A 24,438-nucleotide genomic window follows, 5' to 3' on the forward strand; every position below is an offset into this window, starting at 1 on the left:
GAAAGATCCCTAATCCTCGACTGGTTTAAACGCTTTACATCGACAGTGGGAATAGTTTTCTAACAGGGAGAGACTGTGGGAACAGACACTGACCATGCATTTAAGGCCCCGTAGGCCCTTTTATTCAAGCAAATAGAGGTGGTAGCGGAGAAGGAGAGGACCTTCCCAGGCATTCCTGGGGAGGTTTTATCATCTCAGGATTGGCCTCCCAGTGGTGCTGTGGGATGGATGGGTGCTGGCAGTCGTAGCTTTGGCAAGCTTCTTCACCTTTCTTCTCCTGGCAGTCTTCATCCTTCCTCTCTGGCTCCTACATGGTTGGGGTAGAGCCGAGGTGAGGGCAGTATGGACCTCTTTCTGCCATCTTCCAAATTTTCTCCTGAGCATCTCCTTGGGAGCATCTTTAGACCTCCCTTGACAAGGTGGCGATGGCAGGCAGCTGTGCAGGGTTGGGGTTGGCACTATTGGCTGCCCTGGAATGGTTCTGTAAGCTGCCAGATTAGTTTGGAATTATTTTCGGATTTATTTATTTTTTCCTTAAAAAGTCTCTAAAAACCCTGGGGTAACATGAAGGGATCTACAAGCCTGTTTTGCCACAATCAATGTCGAAGTGCACGAGTCGACTGTCAGAAAGAGACTCCACAAAAAAGAAGCCTCTGCTTATAACAATAAGACACAACTGACGTTTGCCAGAAAATACCTGGGTGAAGACCAAAACGACTGGAACCAATATGCTCTGGACAGATGATGCAAAGGCGGAGTTGTTTGCCCACAATGGCAGATGACTTGTTTAGCAAAAACTAAATATTGACTCTGAACAAGAGAACCTAATAGAAATCGTAAAACGTGGAGGTGGTGCATTATGGTATAGGGCTGCTTTGCTGCTTCAGAGCCTGGTCAACTTGCCATCACTGAGCTAACCATTATTTCCATATTTTACCAGAGGATACTTGAGGAGAATATGAAGCCATCTGTCAAAAAAGATAAATGTTAGAAAATCACTTTTAAATATTAAATAACATTCATAACTTTAGATTAGAATAACACAATCCAATATATATATATATACTCAATAACCTAATGTTTATTTACTGTGCTCAAAAACATGAATTGATAAGTAGCAATTTCTTTACTGAATTAGGCAGTTACTTTTCTCCGTGTTTGCAGCAGTATCAATCCCAATGTATTTCCCTAGGTGTGCTGCTGTATCATTCAAACTGGGGCAGATGCTGTTTCATTTTACATTTCTGAACTTCTGCCTTGTTTTTAAGGTGGATCGCTCTTTATATTGCTGCAATCAATCTTAAATGATGAAATGTACACTGCTGCTTATTTATCTCCTGTTAAAATCGTATTTTTACATATTTCCACAAACAGGATCTCATTGCGTCCTCCACCTCACCCATAACTCAAAATGTTGTATATTTCAGGGGTATCTCTCTCCTGTGTGTTGTTTTATTAAAGTGATGTTGGGCTGCTCGGGTGCTGATAATTTTGTATGCTGTGAGTGTGCTGGTTTGAAAAGTAGACAGAGTGTGTGTTTTTGCATGCCTGTGCTCATGAAGGGCTAGGTGCACGAGCAGCAGTGCGTGCGTTTTTGTGTGTGTGTGTGCGTGCGTGTATTTGCATGCCTGTGCGCGTGAGTTTGTGAGTTTTTGGTGAGCACGTGCAGTTTGTGAAGATGCGTGTGTGGGGGTCTTTGAAGTGGAGTTAATGTGCTGTAATGAGCCAGAGAGACGAAGGGTAATTACAGCCAGACTCCCACTGTGATCACTGTAAGCTACAAGTGCCTTGGTTCACGCATTCTACTACACACACACACACACACAAGCACATAGGCTCTCTCTCTCTTTCCCACACGCACTTTAAATCTTTCACTCGCCCTCTCAGCCACTTATTCAGACACAAAATCACACTAAAGCACATTCTTTCATGTTCACTTTTGGGTGGACACCTTCAGACCTGAACAAACCTACATATTGGAACCCCAGATAGCAATTGCTCTTATTCTTGCTTTTTCTTTGAGAGGATGACAGCTAAAAACCTGCATGAAAATCCTTTAACTTCTGTCTGTCTCTCTGTCTGTTTCTCATGTAGCGAAGTTCCTGGGGAACCAGCTCCTGAGCTATGGCCAGCTCCTCTCCCTGACGTTCGCCGCTGAGGCCCAGTACCTCCTCCCTCACAGTGTCACAGTTCTCCTGGAGGGATCTGGTACCACCCTGTCTGCTCATCTATCACCCCACCCTGGACCTGTTCTCCATCTGGGCCTGGTTCCCCAACAAACCTTCGCTCTGAGGTACAACCTATTTAGAGCATAGCATTGGCTGAGGATTTCCTGTGTGGATGTGATATCTGGTGACTGCCTGTGTGTGTTCAGTATGACATCTTACATGGGATGTCACAAATCAAAATCCCCCAGCATACAGTATAGTTAGTCCCTGAGCCAGACCACCACATTTGGGCCATCAGGCTTACTTGGGCCCCCAATTTGTCATAGGGATTTTTTTAATTGAAAGTCTATTTCCCTGGAGTTTGAAAATCTGTTATGGCGGTGTAGCAATTGGAGGGTTTGGGTTTTATCATCCCTCCGTCCTCTGCATGTTTCCCACAGAGATTGTAGTCCATGACAACCAATGTCACAGTACAAAAGTTTATTGTAGGTTGTACTTTAATCATACTGTATATCCTCGGAAAGATGAGGGTACAACTTTCCCCTTCTGTCTACAGAAGTCTTAGCTAGACAGTCTTAGCTAGACATTGTCGTTTTAGTTTTCGGTCGAGTTATTTTTTTAAACTTTTCTGTTGCCTATTCAATTGCTGAAAACATCTGCCGTACTGCCGTGAGCTAAACATGAGCGACACATCATTAGAAGATATCATCACAAATGCAAAATGTTTCTGCTTCGCTCCAAAGTGAAATGTAGCAGTCATGCGTGGGGCCAGCCATAAAGGATTTATTTAGCCAGTGTCACATATTTGTTGCCGTCATCTTATTAATGGCTAGCTCTGCATTTTATTATTTAGGGGAACGAAGGTACTATGCGGCGGGCCTCAGACTTTTTCACCAACAGTCAGTCATGTGGCTCAGAATGAATGAATGAATTACTGTTGATTGAATTGCTAATTGAATGGTTAATTGGTTTAATATTCATGTATAGTTGATATAACTAAATGCTTGGAGGTGGGTTTTTGTGCAGTATAGTTAAGCTATAAAGATACAGTTTGGGGATGGCTTGATGTGGTGAACATAGTTTCCATAGTTTCCAGCTCAAACTCATTCATGGGAATTGTTACAATTCCCATGAAGCAACTAGTTATGTTACTTATTTACTTGCTGTAGAAAGTAAGGTGTTAAGGTACTTAGCCGTTACTTTAAGATCAGTCATTTAACTCTATATTTGTTGGTCACTTATGCCCAGAAGGCACACATTTAATGGATTATAGTATTGTTACATAGTCAGGTATTGAATAGTCAGAGTCACTCACCGGCATGTAACATTATCAATCATCAATCCTTATTCAGCAAGAGTGACCAATCCTATTATGTAATTGTATACCATAATGAGAAACAATATTTGCGTTTAGTTCTTTAATCAAGAATCTCTTAAAGCAATAAATTATTTTCTATTGCAAGTGCCTCCACATTTTCAGGACAGGCTAATTCAACAGCCAATGTACAGACTTCAATACTAGAGATCCATTGCAGTGAACAAAGAACAAAAATAAAAACTGTAGACTTATACACTGAAAAACATACCTTCTCAAATCGAAAACGTTAGGCGCATTGCAATTTGAAATCTCTTTGCCATGTGCATAATCCAATAATGTTTCATGACTACATTCCGAGGTGAATAATTACTAAATCTGTTTTGAAATAATTCAGATAAATCACGTTTAGAAACCGAACACGTATAGATGTTTACATATACTATAAACTATAACTGACAACAGAAAAAAAAAAGATATAGCTGCTTATATATTGGAACGACCACAATAAAACCCACTATTAACATCTCCAATACAAAACAGTGTGGGCAACATAATGTTTTTTAACGGAATGAGTGTACTCCAGTGAAACCCTGCTGCCCTATATTTAATATAGCTCTGAACGGGTAGCTGTACCTGTTCATTAAGATTGAACATTCGTTTGCCTGGAAATGGAGGATGATTTGGGAACAAGGTTGGTTGTACATTACAGAAACCCCGTTGATTTCTTATAGGCGAGGGTAATCATAACGTAGTCGAAACAGTGTACTGCCTCGCTATCCAGAAACGTGCGTACTGTATGTGTATAGACCATTTGGAGTGGACGTAACGGTTACGTCCCTGAAGTTTGGTGGTGGCAGAAAGCTGCAGCAACTGATGTAGGGAAACGGGCAAGATGCTGGGACTAAAGAAAAAAAAAACTTGTTGTGCCGTTGGATGCCAGAATAGGAATGTAAAAAAAAAAAATCTTAATTCTTAATTTTATAGATTAACGTTGTCGAACCACTCTTTGTAGCTAAATGCCGATGTTTTTAATTGTAAGCCATTAAACAGACAGACTGGACTGATGAAATCATCTCATCTCTGCAGTGCTCATTTCATATCAGGCAAAGTTTTGTCCACTGTTTATCACACACAGGCAAAATCAATGATGTAGTCGTAATAATAATGATAAATTAGTAACAGCAGCAACCACAAAGCTGCTATTCTCAGTAGGCTACAATGGTAAACACCACAGACCAACGTTAGCAACATTAGCCAGCGTGTATGCAGAATTAGCAAGCAAACAAACCAAACTGATCATACTTGGACAGCTTAGCTTAAATCAGTCAGTATTTATGCAAGCATTTCATGAATGAATGGAATGCATTTATATATATGTGGTATGACATTTAATTTACAAAATAATGGGGGTCCAATAATGGGGCTCCACAGTACACCTGCTCATGGCCACAGCAGCAGAGCAACCAGGAGATCCATCAGGAGGGCTGTGTGGGGCTCCCTTTCTGTGGGGCGGCAAGCAAACCCTCTGCAGAGGGAAAGAGGATAGGACTGTAGTCATGCAAACACACACACACAGGGTATTTTATTAAATGTTATGTATGCGTTCCCATCCCTACATTCCGTCACATGGCCTTGCTTTGCGGCGGCGCTCGTTGCAACTCTTGATGTTACAAAAACAAAATATCCGAAAACCGCTGGGTTGTATTTAAATTCCCTTTGCGAGTATCTTTGGGCCATACGTTGGTCTATTATTCAATACTACACAAGCGTGGCTTTGAGGATCTGTAATCAGTGTTAACATTTGTATTCATCCAGACTGCACGAGGATGAGACGAGGCTGAGGCCTTCTCTGTCTTCCTTGGAGTTCCGCCGTCTTCTCTTCAACCTCACCGCCCTCAGGATCAGCAACGCAGGGGGACACAACTGTAAGTGTGTGATGAGTGTGTTGGCGTATTTGTCGACGTTTTGTGCCTGCACACTGTTAGCTCATGTGGGTAATAGGTTATGAATAAGGCGTAACAGATTAGGTCAACAGCTCTGTGGTCCATGATGGGTCCTCTCTGCCCTGTCATTCTCATTCCCATGCTGGTGAACAGAAGTCTGTGTGCTACAGCAGTTCATTAATGGACAGCAGTCTGCTTCTTACTGTAAGAATATAGACCTTTTCTCGTGGTGGTCACTTTCGTTAGGCATGTACACAGTACTTCCTGCCCCTCTCAGCTTGCTGCCCTCTCATTGGCTCATGGGGTGAGCTCCAAAGGGAGTCTCTGCTGCACGACTGCTTGGTCTGGCCAGTATCATTGGCAGGGGTAGTTCAATACTGGAGTTCTGTCTCACTCAGTAGCCTCATTCACTATTAAACACACACGCTCACACACCACACAATGCACGCACACACCCACATGCACGACACAGAACACACACACATTTCCATTACCAGTTAAGAGTTTCTTTCGACTGAGTGGCTTGTCACACTGTGTTCACCACACAGCTGCTCTCACTGAAGCATTGAGTTATGCCAAATTAGATTGAGAACAGGAATTTTTATTTAAAGATATTGCTTGTCTGTACTTCAAAATCAGTGATGCTCTCTCTCTCCCTCTCTCTCCCTCTCTCTCCCTCTCTCTCCCCCCACCCTCCTCTGGCTATCAATATAACGTTCGGACCAGTGTACCGAGAGGATCTCAGAGGCAATTCATTAGATTGCAACATATAGATGACAGAAAGTTGTGCAAAGTCCCCGTCTCTCTGTCCCTTTCTCTCCCCGTCTCTTTTTCTCTCTCACTCTATTGTCTCACTCTCCCGTACCCTCTCACTATTACTCTCTCTCACTCTTACTTTAATCAGGGGCAAAACTCATTGAATATGCAGCATACGTGCGCGACCACGTTCACACAGGCGCGCCCGTGTAAGAAGACACTCTCCGTCTCTCTCTGACACACACACACACACAAACATGCCGGCGACTTCCCCGCTGTCTCACTCACGCCGCCGTGCACGCGCGCGCACACTTGTTCTCCCAGCCTCTGCACATTTCCAGGGAAGACACTGCTAATGATTTGTCTTTGGTCCTCAAAACTGCGTTGGAAGTGTCTTATCTCCTTAGGCTGCCCAGCATACGCTAATTTGAAAATCCTACAGTGCGCTTTCTTGGGTTTTTTTTTTTTTTTTCACTCCCTGTGTCAAAAAAATAAGAAGAAAACGGATTAAGGCATTCATAATAAGTCTGCATTATTTTTATGACACGGATGGTCTGTAGGCGATCTCTGCTGCTTTGTTGTGTGAACATCCTGTGTGACAGCTGAACAGCGTGGAAAGAGGGAGGGGGAGATGTGTGGGGTTAGGAGGGGTATGTCGGTGATGGGTGGGGTGGGCTGGGCAGTGTGTTGGGTTGCGTGCTGATTGGCAGTAGTCTTGTGAACTGTGTTTGATACTGGCTGAAGGATAAGGGGATCACAACCTGTCAGAGTCCTCTGAGGTGTCCTTCCCGAGCACACCCTTTTTTCCACTCCCCCGTTCTCCCTCATTAAAAATTCATTCATTCACAGAGGCTGTATACTTCATCTCAAATCATGCTTCTCTGGCGCACTCACTGCAATGCGTGCACACACACACACACCCGCGCGCGCACACACACACACACGCAGCACACACACACACACACGCGCACACACACACACACACAAGCTCACTGGCAGTGGTAATTACCCTGTGTTGAAAGCTAGGTGCCGGACCTTGAGTAGTGGTGGTAGTGGTGGTGGTGGTAGTAATAGTGGTAGTAGTGGTGGTAGTAGTGGTGGTAGTAGTGGTGGTAGTGGTGGTAGTAGTGGTGGTAGTGGTGGTTGTAGTGGTGGTAGTAGTTGTGGTAGTAGTGGTAGTAGTGGTAGTAGTTGTGGTAGTAGTGGTAGTAGTGGTAGTAGTGGTGGTAGTGGTGGTGGTAGTAGTAGTGGTAGTAGTGGTGGTAGTGGTAGTAGTGGTGGTAGTGGTAGTAGTGGTGGTAGTAGTAGTGGTAGTAGTTGTGGTAGTAGTGGTAGTAGTGGTAGTAGTGGTGGTAGTGGTGGTGGTAGTAGTAGTGGTAGTAGTGGTGGTAGTGGTAGTAGTGGTGGTGGTGGTGGTGGTAGTAGTAGTGGTAGTAGTGGTGGTGGTAGTACTGCTGGTAGTAGTGGTAGTAGTGGTGGTAGTAGTAGTGGTAGTAGTGCTGGTAGTATTCTGTACGATGGCTGATTCAGCATGGACGATCCCCCATCACTATTCATGAAGGAGGAGACAGGAGTGGGATCACTAAATCCCAGTGGGCGCAGGCTCCTGCCAAACCACCACCTCTTCTCTTCTTCCTCCTCCTCTTCTCCCTCGCTCCACTGAACTGATTTATTCATTTGTTTTATCAAAGATTCCCTGAGTGGGTTAGCTAGGTGTGTGTGCCGATATGCATTGCAAGCACACACACACACACACACACATCCATAATGTCCTAGTAACAGCTGTCTTGTCTTATTGGGCACCTCAGGGGACAGAGTATATCCAGAGAAACAAAAGAGGATGTTAACCAGCAGATATTGTTCTGCCAAACAGTTGTGGCTACCCCTGTGCACAGCCACATACAGTAAATACAGCTTGGTTCACGCCACGCCCACCTGAAACTGCAACTCTCCACCATCTCATTTTAGTGACTGAAACCTTTAGTGGGTTAGAAAGCCCTTGATGCTTTTAGACAATAATGTATATGGACTTATAAGCAATGCATAACTCTAACAGTATCCCTTGAAACGTTTAAGCTAGAGAGACCAAACTAAGTGTATGTTCTATATTCAGGCTAACCCAACTTCCAAGTTGTGTTACGTTTTCATGTAAACATGCTGGCAACCACACCACATTTGCTTCTTTAAATGTATTTTGTGGTTAATGATCTCCAACCTCTCTCCACAGACACTTCCCAACTCTCAGGGGTAACGCTGGCCTCGGCTGCCGCCTCCTCCAGCCCTGTCACCCCGTCCCCCCTGGCAGCTCCCTGGGTGGAGGTGTGTCTGTGCCCCCCAGGGTATGGTGGTCAGTTCTGTGAGCTGTGTGCCCCAGGGTTCACCAGAGAGGTACCTAACGGAGGACCACTGTCACCCTGTGTGCCTTGCTCCTGCCACCACCACGGGCCTTGCCATCCTGAGACTGGTAGGAAACAGTCTTTCAAACCCTCTCCTCCCATGTCCTCCACTCTCCTCCCCTTTCTTTCTCTCTCCCCTCTTCATTTTTCCCTTCCTCCTTTCCTTCTTCTGTCTCTCCTCTTGCCCTACTCCTCCCCTCTTCTTCGCTCTCCCTCTCCTCCCCTCTTAACTTGTCTTTCTCCTTTCATATTCTCCTTTCCCTCCATTTGTTCTCTTCTGCCCTCTTTCTCTTGCTTTCCTAAATTACTCACACATCCAGTGACAGATTCATATGGATTTTGCCCTGGTTCCATCCTTCTCTTGTTTAACTCAGTCTCTGATTGTTCCTCAGGTAAAGTCGTCAGGTTCCTTTCCTTTTCTCTCTGGCCCTCCGTTCTAATCCACATTAAATCCTCCCGACAAAGTATTCCCTTCTTATTTCTTTCCCTTTGTTTTTCTTTTAACTGGAGACAGGTAAAGGGTCCCCTTATGTCTTTCCATCTCTGTCTGTTTCGTTCAGAGCTTTACCAAGTCTCCCAGAACCACAGAGTTTACTTCCTGCCCTCTTTCAGTTTTTCTCCATCTCTCTTTCTTTCTGCCTTTCCCTTTCTTCTTGTCATCATCTCTGACAGAAATGTAACCTAGTTAGGAGTTGCCTGAAGCTGTGTGTGTGTGCCTGAGCATGTGGGGTCATGAAGCGGGGCTGGTGTCGTTAGCCTTGCTAGCAGACCCTCAGCTAATTGAGACTAATTCAGGAACTGATATTCAACCTCTCTCCAGCCCTCTCTTTCTCCCTAGTTCCCCTGTCTCTCCATCTGGGTCTCCCTCTCTATTTTTCTCTACACTTTGTTTCTCTCCATCCCTCCCTCTCTCTCTCTCCATCTCTCTCTCTCTCGCCATCCTTTCCTCTCATCGCTCACTCTCTCCATCTCTCTGGTTCTGGTATCACACTATTTCTATCTCGCCTGGTGTATTGAACATCTTTTCAGTCCCCACTTTTTCTTCATTTCTATGTTTATTCAATTCTGTTTCTCTGTCTCACCTTGGGTGTCTTCTAAGAACAGACTGAACAGTAGTTTAACTATATAATTCACAAACAAGATTTGATTTGCAGCCTAAGTGTATGAGGAGAGAGAACCTGGGATGAAACAGACAGAAGTAGAAGTCAGGGAGTCTAAGGGAGATGAGAACAAATTAAAGAAGGAAAAAAACCAAAGAATGTGTGTTTGTATGTGAGAAAGAACAGCAACAATCTGTTTACTGTCAGAGTTAGGGGAGGAGATGTATTTTATTTATTAATTCATCTTTTTTAACTTCAAAGCAGATTGTGTTTCCACGCAGCAGGTTGAGTGGGGCATCGTTTAGTATGTCCTGAGTCTCTGTAGGTTTGTGAAGGGAGTTAGACCTTTTCTGGCAAAGCTTGGAGAAATCTTGGGGTTTGGACACATTAGTACCACTATTGTTGTTCAGATATAATCATAATAACAATTCTATTGAGATATATATATATATATATATCATATTTTTTTGTAAATGTTTTTTGGTTGTGTATGAGGGGTGCTCCTTAACAAGAGATTGGTATCTTGTGTATACATCCCTTATTAAATGAATGTTAAATAAGATTTTGTTAATAGGCATACATGCATCATGTTCACACATGTTGGCACATCATATTTCTGTGTAATTTCGAGCTGCAAACTTTAGGCCAACTCATGGTGGGAACAGACTGTGGCTCAAAAATTGCTTCTGCAAAGAAAAAGAGAGGAAGGGAATAGCAGGGAGAGAGAGAAAGAGGGAGGGAGATAGAGAAAAAGAAAGAGAGAGTTAGAGAGAGACAAACATTCCTAGAGTGGTTGTTAGAAATCCCAGACAAAGACTACCATACTGCAGTGACAATGTCCTTGAGAAAAAGCACTTTAGCTAAATTGCCTCTGTGTAAAGCCATGTCAAGAAATGCAGTATGAAATATTAGCTATTGAAGTTGCATGGAAGTACAAAATGTTAGCCATTCAATTAGAAAAGAAGTATGAAATGTCAGCCATTCAATTAGAAAGAAGTATGAAATGACAGCCATTTAATTAGAAAGAAGTATGAAATGTTAGCTATTCAATGAGAAATGAAGTATGAAATGTTAAGCCAATCAGTAAGAAAAGAATGAAATGTTAGCCATTCAATTACAAAAGATGAATGAAATATTAACCATTCAATTATGACCCTGTTTCCAAAACATTTGGGACGCTGCTAATAAAAACAGAATGCAATTATGTGCAAATCATTTATTTAATTGAAAATAGAACTAAGACAACATATTAAATGTTGAAACTGAGAAACGTCATGAATTTCATTTGAATTTGATGCCAGCAACTCATTCAATTAGAAAATCAGTATGAAAACCAAACCATTCAAGTGGCAAACATGTAAATATAAATGTCTGTGTGGGTTCAGGTTAAAGAGAAATACAGTATACAGGTATATTGACAGTTGTTCAGAGCTCTTTGATTAATGAATATCTTGAAATCAGTTTTGCATCAGACTGATTTAATTCCCTGATATTTCTACCCAAAATTGCCTGAAGTTTTTGAAAAATCCTCCGAGCTTCACCTTCATTAACTAATAACTGTGTTTCGAGACATGTATGATAGACATTTCCTTAATCACCTTTGGTTCACCAAGCATCTCCCACAACACATTTCCCGACATGCATTCTGCACTCAATCCCCAAACAAACATGGAAAATATTGTACCTGTTAATGTCACTCCCAATCAAAAGAGGAAAAAAGTGTTTTACCCATTAAGGTAAGTTCCATCAAAATATTAAAAATAGGGGGGGGGGGGGGGCACGTCACCCCATCCTACCCACTTGTTTCCCACAGAATAATAGGGGTCACTCCCACTAAGGCCAGCTAGGGATGGTTGTTGAACCAGACTCATAAGCACAACAGCCTTGGAGATGAGGTCAGGCTGAAACAAACAGAGCAGAGATGGAGTTTACACAATGGCTGCACACTAAAGAGGCTGAACGCTGCTTCATAAGCATGATTTATTAACAGTCGCCCTGTTGTGTCGCCTCTATTGGCTGTAGCGCAACACAACAGATTGGAAATGTTAATATTTGCGGCGGAACAAACCAATTGCGATTTCGGTCAGCAGCATGCTATTTCCGGCAAAGCTGATAAAGTCAAGCATATGTCCTTCAGATATACATAGTGTGCCCCTTTTTCTCCCTGCTTGTGTTTGTGTGTGATTGTCTTTTTGTGGGATTCTATGTGATTGTCTTCTTGTGTGTTTCTGTGTCCCCGTGTGTTTGTGTATGTGTGCTTTTCTTACATTGTTACACACCAGTGTTTGAAATGTGTGTGTGTGTGTTTGTGTTCATGGGCAGTGTTTCTTTATGTGTGTCCGCTTGCGTGTGTGTCTGTCTGTGTGCTTTAGTTGACCTGTTATACACATGCAAGTGAACCTTGTTCCATGTGTATGTGTATGCCTGGGCACGACCTTGTGTGTGTGTGTGTGTGTGTTTGTGAGTATGTGTATGTGTTCATGCGCAGCATTTCTTTATGTGTGTGTTTGTATGTGTGTTCCTCAATCTTAATTGGAAGCATGCTGTCCATAAAATTGGGCAGAGGCCATCATTTCAAAGACCTCAAGGGAGGGTGAGGGTTCATGGCTCCATGTCTGCCTGATAAGATAGGGAGCCTTCTCCAGTATAGAGGGGACCCCCTGCCATTTCACCTATTGGATGGTTTCCAGAGCGAGCACATCCAATTTCACTGCAGTCAATGGTCTGGCAGGTGAGTTACAGTGGGCATAAGAAGGATTCATCCAGTTGGATTTTTCCATATTTAGTATTTTGTTGCTTTAGAAAGTGGGATGGAAAAGGAATCCTTCAGATTATGGTAATGAAAAAGTTTAAGATGTTTCACTCTGAAAGAAAAAGAATAATGCACTAATATACTTTCTTTAGATTAGTAAATATTTGTACTCTGAATAACCCTCAGTCTTTGTCAATGTGAAGAATACCCATGCCATTATACAGCCACCACCATGCCTAAAAGAAATATCTAATACTTTAGTGTTGAGTCTGACTTTTCCTGAACATAAGGCTTTCTGTGTTGACTCACTACAATGTTGTAGATGCATCTTCCATTGTCCGGACATTGAACTCTGTAGCTGGCTCATTGATCTCTGGTGTCTTGTGAATCAGTGCTGGCAGCGCCCAACCCCTTATTGGGGATCCAGGAAATATTTAGGTTGATATTCATTGTTGAATACAGCTGTTTCAAACTCTTTCAATGCTTGTGGCTTAATTGGGAAAGAGATCACTCTCTTACAGCCCTTATGTAACTGGCTGTTGTTACCTGACAACATCTAACTTCCTAGTTAGAACTTTGCTTAAATGATTGTGGGAACATGTATTTGTGTGTATGTATACGATTTGCATGGACAGAATATAGGCAGCTTTTGGTTTTCCCTCTCTAAGTGTTGCCCAGCCCTCTTTTAACATGTGTTTTTATTAAATAATGTATTTAATAATTACATATGTAAAAAAAAAAAATGTAATGAAAAACTACCAATTTTGACCATTATTTAAGTTGGTAGCCCTGTTAAATTTGCCAGTGGCCTTTTAGTAACCTCTGGTCAGTCTCCTGTTTGCTCGTCTACTTTTGAGGGATGACCTGATAGCATGGTCATGGTTGTGCCTCACACCTTCCACTTCTGAATCATCATCTTGATCCAAGGAATATGGAGGTCTTGGAGGTCTGTTTCATACCAATGCTCAGATCTGTGTCATGTATGGTGTATGCATGCATGACCGTTCAAAGGTTTGGGGTCACGTAGGACCTTGTTTTTGAACAAAACGCTAATTTTTGGTCCATTAAAATTATATAAAATCTACTTTTATAGCTTGAAACAGTAGATTTGTTTTTTTTAACACCTACAACCACATTTCCCAGAAAGTTGGTAGGCTCTGTTAAATGGAAGTATAAACAGAATGCAAATATGTTCAAATCATTTAAACCCTATATTCAATTGAAAATTGTACAAAGACAAATGTTGTTGTTCCTTGAAAAACATATGCCCACTTTCAAAAAAGCAGGGACAGGGGCAACAAAAGAGCGACAAAGTTGTGTAATACAAAAAAGAACCAGGTGAAACATATCACAACTAATTAGGTTAATTGCCAACAGTAACATTACTGGGTATAATAAGAGCATTCCAGAGAGGAGGAGTCTTTCAGAAGTAAAGATGGGGAGGGGTTCACCACTGAGAAATGCTGCGCAGGCAAATAGTGCAACAATTTTAGAATAACTTTTCTCAACGTAAAAATGCAAAGAGTTCGGGGATCTCAAGCTATGGTACATAATACCATTAAAAGATTCAGAGAATCCGGAGAAATCTCTGTATGCAAAGGACTAGGCTGAAACCCAATATTGGATGGTCGTGAGCTTCGGGCCCCACCGCATTAAAAATAGATACGATTCTGTAGTGGACATCACTGCATGGTCTCATGAACACTTCCAAAAACCATTGTCTGTGAACACAGTTTGTCGCTGTATCCACAAATGCAAGTTACAACTCTACCATGCAATGAAGAAACAAGATCCAGAAACGTCGCTGCCTTCTCTGGACCCAATATAATTTAAGATGGACTGAGGCAAAGTGGAAAACTGTCCTGTGGTCTGACAAATAACAATTGTAAATTAAAGCTGCGAGCAGCGTTTCAGGGGGCCAAGTGGGGCCCAGGAAGCATCTCACTGCATGCTCTCACTAGAGAAATGTTTTGCTATTTAGAAATGCCCAATGCCGCTAGTAGTCAGGATGTCCAATCGAAGGAGAGGAAATAGAAATAAAACAAAAAGACCTTGAAACCAGAAAAGGAACCAGGCAATTCTAGTTCAGCCGATTAGGAGGGATGAATATTGTCGCTGGCAGGTTTCAATCCCTGGTTTTCTATGTGTCTGTCTTTAATCATTACACTATTTAAACAGCTTTTACCTCAGCCATTACATTTTGGCTGAAATAACATGGAAAAAATTACATTTATTAACGGAACTAAAGAGTAGTCTTGCACAAAGACTATATAGCTAATAGCTATACATCCTACTTATAACGAAAACAATGACTCCAATCATTTCATGGCTGATTTGTGTCTTTGAAAAACAATAACAGTATATAAGGGTCACGTAAAACAATTATTCTCCTAAACATATGAGAATCATGGTATTACAGAGGGGATATATATTGTTGTGTGAAGGGTGTAAAGAACCGAGTGGATATACATTTCTGAAATACATTACTGGGAATATCTCAGAGGGGAATTGAACCAGGGTCAGAATATTGTAGAACAGGGATGTCCCCACTACACCACAGGAGCTACTGGTTGTCCCTATAGCTCTCTATCCTGTCCAAATGTAAATTTTACCCCAGCCATTACAATTTTGATGAGATAAAGTTGGCAACAAAACATTTGTAACGGAACTAAAGTGTACTTTTGTACAAAGATTATTATAGATGGCTAGCTAATACATCCTACTTATAATGAAATCAATGACTCCAATCACTCCATGGCTGGTTCCTTTTTTTGGAAAACAATAACAGCATAAAAGGGTCACGTAATACAATTATTCTCGCAAATAAATGAAAATCATGGTATTTCAGATATGTATTGTGGAAAGGAAAAGCATTTATGAGATATAGAATGTCTGAGAAGGGAATTGAACTGGAGTCACAATATTGAAGGACTGGCATGTTCCCATGACACCACAGGGCTGGCTTGCAGAGGGAATAGTCTCATCCGGTTGTGATCTATAATACCAGAAATAGCACACGCAGATGCATATTTTGAAAATCCACCAGAAACATTTACAATAATATAACTTTTAAAGACAATGGTCCAGTAGTCCTTTACACCAATTGTCATCCAAATCCATTCAGCTGTTTCGGAGGAAATGTCGTTTGTTTTTATGAACAGCAACATTGGCTATGTTTATTGCGCCACCAAGCGGTATTTCTGTATGGGAGTTTTCCTGTCCATTCCTAGCAGACACATTTACGAGTATGATTAGTTTCGTAGCTGTTTGATGTTCCATTTGGGTTTAATGGACGTCTAAAGTCGTAGACCTGCCCAGCTCAATTTCATTCGCTGATTTCGGCCATACTATTTGAGATATAAACTTTCCTTTTATAACTTTTAAAGATAATGGTTCAAAGGTCCTTCACACCAAACAGCATGCAAATCCATTCAGCGGTCTCGGAGGAGATGTCGTTAACGTGTTTTTCACCAAGTTCAAAATGGAGGAAAATCCAAGGGGCGAATTTGAAAGACCCCAGAGACTTTTTTGGTCAGCATGAGAAGGGATATATCTGGAACTAGGTTGCATGACTCTACGACATTCGGTTAATGAGATCTGAGCTTCACTTTTTCCATTTTCGACTGAGTGCTACAGCGCCACCATGAGGAGTATGGGTACCTACAATCAGGCAAAGTTTGGAGCGTTTTGAACCAGAGGGGACCGAGCTATGGACCTCTGAAAATGGCCCTGGAGAAGATAAAGATAATAATAATAATAATAAAACTTAGAAACATAAAAGGGTTCCAGCAACTTTGTTGCTTGGCCCCCTAATAATAATAAAACGTACAAACATAAAAGGGTTCCAGCAACTTCGTTGCTTGGCCCCCTAATTATTTTTGGGAATCATGGACACAGTGTCCTCCAGACTAAAGAGCAGAGGGAATGCACGACAATGCTAAACCACATTCTGCACGTATTATAACAGCATTGCTCCATAGTAAAAGAGTTTGGGTGTTAAAATAGCCTGCCTGCAGTCCAGATTCAAAACGTATGGTGCATTATTAAACGAGAAATACAACAAAGGAGATTCTGAACTGTTAAGCAGCTTAAATCCTATATCAAGCAAGAATGGGAACATTTCATTTTCAACAGAACATCAATTGGTCAAAACCCTTTTGTTATTATGTTAGAACAGCTAAAAACTGTTGTGCTGATTATAGAAGCAACAATACCGGCCTTCTTTAGACTAGTTGAGTATCTGGAGCAGCAGCAACTGTGGGTTCAATTACAGTCTCAAAATGGTCAGAAATAAATAACTTTCTTGTGAAAGTCTTCTGAGAAATTAAGGCTATTCTGTGCAAAATATTGCCAAGAAATATTGTACTACTTAGCGCAAATTGGCTTTGAACAGAATAGAAAGAGTAGTGGGCAATAGCTGCATTATAGGTATTATATGATACTGAGACAAAATGAAAAGGTGCTGGAGGAGTGCTTGACGCCATCTGTCAAGCATGGTGGAGGCAATGTGATGGTCTGGGGGGCTTTGGTTGTGGTTAAGTGGGTGATTTCTATACGGTAAAAGGGATCTTGAAGAAGCAAGGCTATTGCTCCATTTTGCAATGCCATGCCATTCCCCTGTGGATGGCGCTTGATTGGAGCCAATTTCTTCCTACAACGACCCAAAGCACTCCAAACTATGCAAGAACTATTTAGGGAAAAAGCAGTCAGCTGGCATTCTGTCTATAATGGACTGGCCAGCACAGTCACTGGATCTCAACCCTATTGAGCGGTTGTGGGAGCAGCTTGACTGTATGATATGTAAGAAGTGCCCATAATGACAATCCAACATGCGGGAGGTGCTTCAGGTTGCATGGGGTGAAATTTCTTTACCTCAACAAATTGACAACTAGAATGCCAAAGGTCTGCAAGGCTGTAATTTCTGCTGATGGAGGATTCTTTGACAAGGCTCAACTTCCCGCCCTGCTCTCTGTCTCCCTCGGGGCTGTTTTAAATGACACCTTATGTAAAAGCTTTGAGGCCTTTCTCTGCAGTGATCTCCATTTCAGGTCAAAGGGAGGGTCAGCGTGTGTTGTTGCTGGAGGACCAGGTTGTTTTGACTGGGATGTGCTCCTTGTGTTTTACCTGTTTTGGGAAATGTACTCGTTGTGTTTCCTTTTGTTGGTAATGTAACGCGTTGTTCATGTTTGCCATGTATCGGATAGCTTTTTTTGGCTTTAGAACTATTCTGTCAAGGGACAGACTCAGAAATGTTGTCAGAATATTATCGTCATAAACGATTGTCACCTCATTTCACCGGTTTGCCTGTCTCTCCTCTCTCTCTTCAACGTTCCCTTTTTCTTCTATCCTCTCTCTCTCCTCTCTATTCTTTATTCCCCTGGGTGGTGTATTTGCACTGTGTGTATTGACTGCCATCAGCAGGGGAAATTACACGGTCAGCCTGGTTCCAACTCACTAACTCCTCTATCTCCTTACCTCTCTCTGTTGTTTCCTGTCTCCTCCATCCATCCCTTTATCTCTCTCCCTATCGCATTCTTCCTTTCCTGCATCCATATGGTTCTCTAGGCTCTCACCCCTTTCTCTCTCCTCCCTCTGATTATTGTCCTCTGTGTCCGTGGAATATGCCAGGCCTGAGGCCTCAAACAAACATGGTTTCCCAGAGCCTCGGGGGACAGAGTAAACCCCAGCCTCAAAACTCTTTATCGTTCTTTTTTCCCCTTGCTGTCTCCCTCTACTTCCATATAGATTTTCTAACTAATGACCTTACAAATCAGAATATGACATTTAAACAGGCTTTAGGGGACACCGGTGAGGCCTGGGTTCTCTGTGTGGGCTCAAACGAAGCTTCTTTTCTTGACAAATAGGAAGAGATGAGTCACTGTGCAGTACAGTAGGCAGTCTAACAGGTATTCTGAAATCTTTTTATGTGACTTTCTGCTCTGTGCTCTCAAAGTGATGTAAGGTGAAAGGTACTCTTCGTGTTTGTGGCCTGTACGAGAGTGACTTCAATGGCGTTCATTCTCTCTCTCTTTCTTTTTCTGGAGTCATGTAATTTCAAAGGGACTTTATTAGCTTGAAAAACGTGTTTACTTTTCCAAACAGAGCTGGAAATAACATGGAATGTTTTTTGATCCCTTTGAAGGTTTGCATAATTTTGGGGTTTTATATATCTCTTACATGGTTGTACATCTGGCAGGATGGGCAGCTCGATTTCCACTTTATTTTGTGGTCACATCTTGTCTTCCTTAGAAAGCCAGGTCTGCTTGTGGCGACCTCTCTCAATAGCAAGGCAATTCTGCCTGAGTCTGTACGGAGTCAAGGCCTTCATATTTAGTCAGTCACATTGATCATGTTTTCTGCCACTTTTTGCATGTCTTTCTTCACAGAAACACAGCAGTTTTTCTTTTCTTCTTTCTATTCAATTACTTCAATCTTTTTCACTTTTTTCGTTCTCTCAGCTGAAACCCTGTTGGCATGTTTTTCCTCATAGAAAAACAGAAGTTTCTCTTTCTTACTCTCCACAGCTACCAAAGGGCTCCTTACATATGGCTGTGACATTTAGGCACCCAAAACCACAGTAAATTATTCAGCAGTTTGGCTCCAAACAAATGTCATGGTGTCTGTACCGTCTTGTGTGACCTAAAAATCTGTAACTTGCTGTTTCAAAAGAAACAAGAAAGTCGGCTAAAATTTGGTTTGGTTTTATGTCTGGATAATATTGTTCAGTATGAGTAACCATCTGTATGCAGTACTATTTTCAGTATGTAACTCCACAGCTATTCCGGCTTGAGGCCATTTTTAGACAGTCCAGTACATTTGGCCTTGCGATTAATCAAATGCAAGATGTGCAAAGTGTACGTGTGTCACGCATGCCTAAACATTTGATTGGGAACCATTGATGTCAACGGCGAGGAGATAATGACTTTAAAAAGGGTGGGAACATATACATGTGTTGTTGAAGCTGCATTCCAGGAAGAAGAACATGTCTTGGACGTGCTACAGATGGGATTGAGATTCACCACAGCCTTAGTAATGCTGCTATGTAAGGCCCAGCCTTACTGCAACTAGATGCCGTAATTCTCGAAACGACTTAAAAGTGCCTCGGACAGCCGGCTCACAGAAAACAACCGTCTGATGCATTCATGTTAACATAATTATGTATGTACTTTTAATTTCTCTTAGCTATTTTGGATTAGTAGGACCTGATAAGTATAATATCTAAGCATGGTGCAGACAACTGTTCTCTAATAAGGACAATAGGTTTAAGTTAAGCAGAATGAAGTACATGGTGCAGGAAGCCTAAAACATAGTGTTCTCATATGCAGACACATGGTCTCAGGATAAAGGACAGCGCATTCATTGATCCAATGCTACACAGAGAGACATAGAATATGGTATAGAACACCCCCCCCCCCCGCTTCAACTCCTCTGACTCCCCTCCCCCAAACTTTTCCTCACCTCATCACTCTATTCCATCCAATAGCCACCCGCCCCCAAACAGCACATCTGCTGCACACTCCACAGTATACCAGCAGCACATCTGGACTGGATTGAAAGAGATCCGAAGCAACATTAGCATCAAAAAGCCCCAGAGCAGATGAAAGCAGGCAGCCTCTCTCCGCCCCTCTACCCCAAGACCTCTCACTCTAACTGAGGCCTGATTACCCCCCCACCCCAACCCTCACTGTGTGCTGGCATGCACATTCCTCTTCTATTTATTTCCTTTATCCTTTCAAAAGCCTGTTAGTGTTCCACAGAGCTACAGGCACCATCAAACCCGACTGAGACGTAACCGATCGGGAAAAAGAGAAAGGTTTGTTTGATTATTAAGTTAATTTTCAATTCATGAAATGAATAATATATTTTTGGCCAGCAGCGATTTATAACAGGTCTAGTTTCCACACTGTGCTGCAGAAATGACTTATTGTTGGTGGGGAAACTAGTTGCCTGGCCCAGCTTAAATGAACTCACTGCTGGAAACAAGTGGAAATTAAATGATAAGGTTTCGATATAGAGCTAGTTTCTGGTAGTCCATTCAGGCCTTGTGTTCTCTGGCTCTCTGACTACTGGAATGGCCTGTGTGTGGGTCTGCCTGTTAGTGTCCTGGTACATCCCTACTTCCTACAGCACCAGAAACCTGCACTGTACCTCCCTCAAGACCTCCCTGAGGTTGGGAAAATAAATAGCGATTTAGAGGGGTGAATGATGGATCAGGAAGAGCAGAAGAAGTAACTGTATGTATGGGAACCGGATGCGACTATGATCTTCTCATAAACAACATTAAACCACCGAATAGGATATCTAATCCACCCGCCATGATTGCTTTTCTTATGGATCAGAACCTCCACATACCTACATAAATCCTCAATGGATTCCCGGCAGGCAGGTATCAGAAAAAGGAAAATTTCGCATTTCTTTCCTTCTTTCTCTCTTTCTTTCCTTCTTTTTGAATTCTGGAGATAGCAATCAATCAAAATTCAATCAAATTTATTTATAAAGCCCTTTTTACAACAGCAGGTGTCACAAAGTGCTTTTACAGAAACACCCGGCCTTAAACCCCAAGGAGCAAACAACAGTAGTGTTGAATTTGAAAACCTAAGATACACACACTGGACCTTCCATTTGAAAACCTGATATACACACACTGGACCTTCCATTTGAAAACCTGAGATACCACACACTGGACCTTCCATTTGAAAACCTGAGATACAACACACTGGACCTTCCATTTGAAAACCTGAGATTCCACACACTGAACCTTCCATTTGAAAACCTGATATACAACACACTGGACATTCCATTTGAAAACCTGAGATACCACACACTGGACCTTCCATTGTAAAACCTGAGATACAACACACTGGACCTTCCATTTGAAAACCTGAGATACCACACACTGGACCTTCCATTTGAAAACCTGAGATACAACACACTGGACCTTCCATTGTAAAACCTGAGATACAACACACTGGACCTTCCATTTGAAAACCTGAGATATAAACACTGGACCTTCCGTTTGAAAACCTGAGATATCACACACTGGGCCCTTCAAACGTTACTCTGAAAGGCCACACACTGGACCTTCTATTTGAAACCCTGATATACCACATTCTATAAGGTGTATCCATATTTTTGACTCTATAAGTATTTGTAATTATAATTATAATGAGTTGTTTAAACTGCTACCTAATCACTTCTTCTCCTAAGCACTTTGTCCATATGCATATACAGTATCTCACAAAAGTGAGAACACCCCTCACATTTTTGTAAATATTTGAGTATATCTTTTCATGTGACCACACTGAAGACACTTTGCTACAATGTAAAGTAGTGAGTTTGCAGCTTGTATAACAGTGTAAATGTACTGTCCCCTCAAAATAACTCAACACACAGCCATTAATGTCTAAACCACTGGCAACAAAAGTGAGTACAACCCTAAGTGAAAATGTCCAAATTGGACCCAATTAACAATTTTCCCTCCCCAGTGATATGTGACTCGTTTGTGTTACAAGATCTCAGGTGTGAATGGGGAGCAGGTGTGTTAAATTTGGTTTCATCGCTCTCACACTCCCTCATACTGGTCACTGGAAGTTCAACATGGGCCGCAAACAGATTGCTGAAGACAAACTGACTAAGGACATGTATTACTGGAACCATGTCCTGTGGTCTGATGAGACCAAGAGAAAATGATTTGGTTCAGATAATGTCAAGCGTGTGTGGCGGCAACCAGGTGAAGAGTACAAAGACAAGTGTGCCTTGCCTACAGTCAAGCATGGTGATGGGAGGGTCATGGTCTGGGGCTGCGTGAGTGCTGCCGTCACTGGGGAGCTACAGTTCATTGAGGGAACCATGAATGCTAACATGTACTGTCATATACTGAAGCAGAGACTGGGCTGCAGTGCAGTATTCCAACATAATAACAACCCCAAACACACCTCCAAGACAACCACAAAATATTGACACTTTTTGGAAATTTTCACTTAGGGGTGTACTCACTTTTGTTGCCAGCGGTTTAGACATTACTGACATTAATGACAAATTTAAACAGTTATACAACCTGTACACTCACTACTTCACATTGTAGCATTGTAGAAAGTGTAATTTCTTCAGGGTGATCACATGAAAAGATATACTCAAGTATTTAAAAACATTTGAGGGGTATACTCACTTTTGTGAGATACTGTATATTCCCTCATTTGGTGTGCAACAAGGCAGCTTAACTATGTGTGTATTTGTATCACCTACTTGGTATGGTGTCACTCATTCATGTAACATATTGATCTCTTGCCTATTATTGCACATTGTGTTCTTGATTGCATCTATGTGTTATTAAGTCTTGCAATTGTATGCTTTTTGCCAGCTTATCATTGTAAATGAAAATTGTCCGACCTGGCTAAATAAAGGTGAAGTAGATTTATAAAAATTTGTTTTGGGGAAAGATAAACAAGATTTCATTGGGCCCCTCTCAGAGTTGATTCTTAACCTTTGCATTCATCAAGTATTAAGAGTAGTGCAGCACTTTCTCTTTTTAAAAGACCTGAGGAGGAGTTGCCAAGGAAAAGACAAGAATGTTTTTCGCAACTTTAGTAGCTGTTTTGTTAGAAAAGGTTGGTGAACCTATGCACTAGCCAATACATATTTCAGTAGGCCCTATACTATATTAAAATAAATAAAAAAGATCCAAAATGGTATCATGGTTATTGGCTGAGAATTCCCCTCCTTCTGAACCCGCTCATGTGCCGACTAATAATTCCATGTGTATCTGAGAGGACATTTCCCAAACCAGTTGAGGGGTTCATGTGATATGTGATAAGTATTTGCATATTTGACATCACCCAACTGAGTAAAATAATTGAGGGACATTTGAATTAGAGAAAAGATGTGTGTCACATTTTTCACAACAATACATATTACACTGAAAACCTCTCTCAGCTCGCTGGAGAATAGAGTTAAGGACATACCGTAGAATGGCATGGGGTGACACATTATGTAGCTCTAGTAATGTGTCAGCCTATTCATTTTGAAAATATAAAAAGGCCCTAAGATGCCCTGCACAATTAATCAACCAACAGCCTAGGTGTACATTCTCTCCCAGCCTCATGGATAGTTCAGTGCATAGCATAACCAGTGCAAACAGAAGGCTGAGTATAATAATTCAGTCAGCAGTCAAACATAATTACTAAAGTTTAACTCATTTTGCAGCTTTTTCTCCTGCTGTGCCCAATATCTTGTTAAACAATTATTATTTTCATTTTGGAGCTTTGGCTCATTTCATGTTGTGCTAGGGAGGAGCTGTTATATGCGTATGAGTGTTTTCATGTGAAATGTAAATATTTTAATTTAGCCGTTTTGTTCTTTCTGGCTTGTAAAATATCCATGACCATGTTATTCACTATTTCTTTTTCCAAGTTGTGTCAAACAATGCGGCGTAATGGTGCATGAGCGTATGAAACTCCCATCCACTGAGGATAATTAGATAGCCATTGTTAAAGATGATGCAGTCCCGACATCAACAGCTATCCTTGAGATTCAGGTTTTTCCAATTCAGTCATTAAGCATTTGAGGTGATTTTCCATTGCATTTAGATTGATGTCAGAGTGATTAGAGGGACAACAGAGCTCTGAGTTCCAGGCCGTTAGCAACCTAGGCTGTTATCGACTCAACGCATCAGTGATGGTGGTAATGACTAATGACTGGATCCGTAGTGCTAATACAGTCACCGCCGATAGCCGCTACAGTAGACACAGAGGTTTAAATACTCCACCTTTGACAAAAGATACCATTTTCTGTTTCTACCCACTGGAATTCTTCAGGAAAGCAGAGTACAGTACTACTGAGCCACAGTACACTGAATGAACGTACAGAAAAATGCTTTCTAGTGAAGAGGTCTCTGGCTGTATCTTAACGTACAGTGGATAGAAGAAGTCTATACACCCCTGTTAAAATGGCAGGTTCTTGTGATGTAAAAGAATGAGACAAAGATAAATCATGTCCGAACATTTTCC

The 24,438-nt window shown here is 41.7% G+C and overlaps 1 protein-coding gene across 1 annotated transcript in view; it reads left to right on the forward strand.

Moving 5' to 3' along the window:
* The window catches only part of lamc3 (laminin, gamma 3), a 108,208-nt gene that overhangs the window by 55,598 nt on the left and 28,172 nt on the right, over window positions 1–24,438 (forward strand). Inside the window, exons 10-12 of the mRNA XM_010878250.4 lie at window positions 2,095–2,293; window positions 5,302–5,411; window positions 8,413–8,649. Coding sequence (XP_010876552.2) covers window positions 2,095–2,293; window positions 5,302–5,411; window positions 8,413–8,649 — 546 coding nt within the window. The remainder of the gene's footprint in view (window positions 1–2,094; window positions 2,294–5,301; window positions 5,412–8,412; window positions 8,650–24,438) is intronic.

Source organism: Esox lucius, chromosome 14 (genome assembly GCF_011004845.1).
Source record: "Esox lucius isolate fEsoLuc1 chromosome 14, fEsoLuc1.pri, whole genome shotgun sequence".
NCBI classification, from domain to species: Eukaryota; Metazoa; Chordata; class Actinopteri; order Esociformes; family Esocidae; genus Esox; species Esox lucius.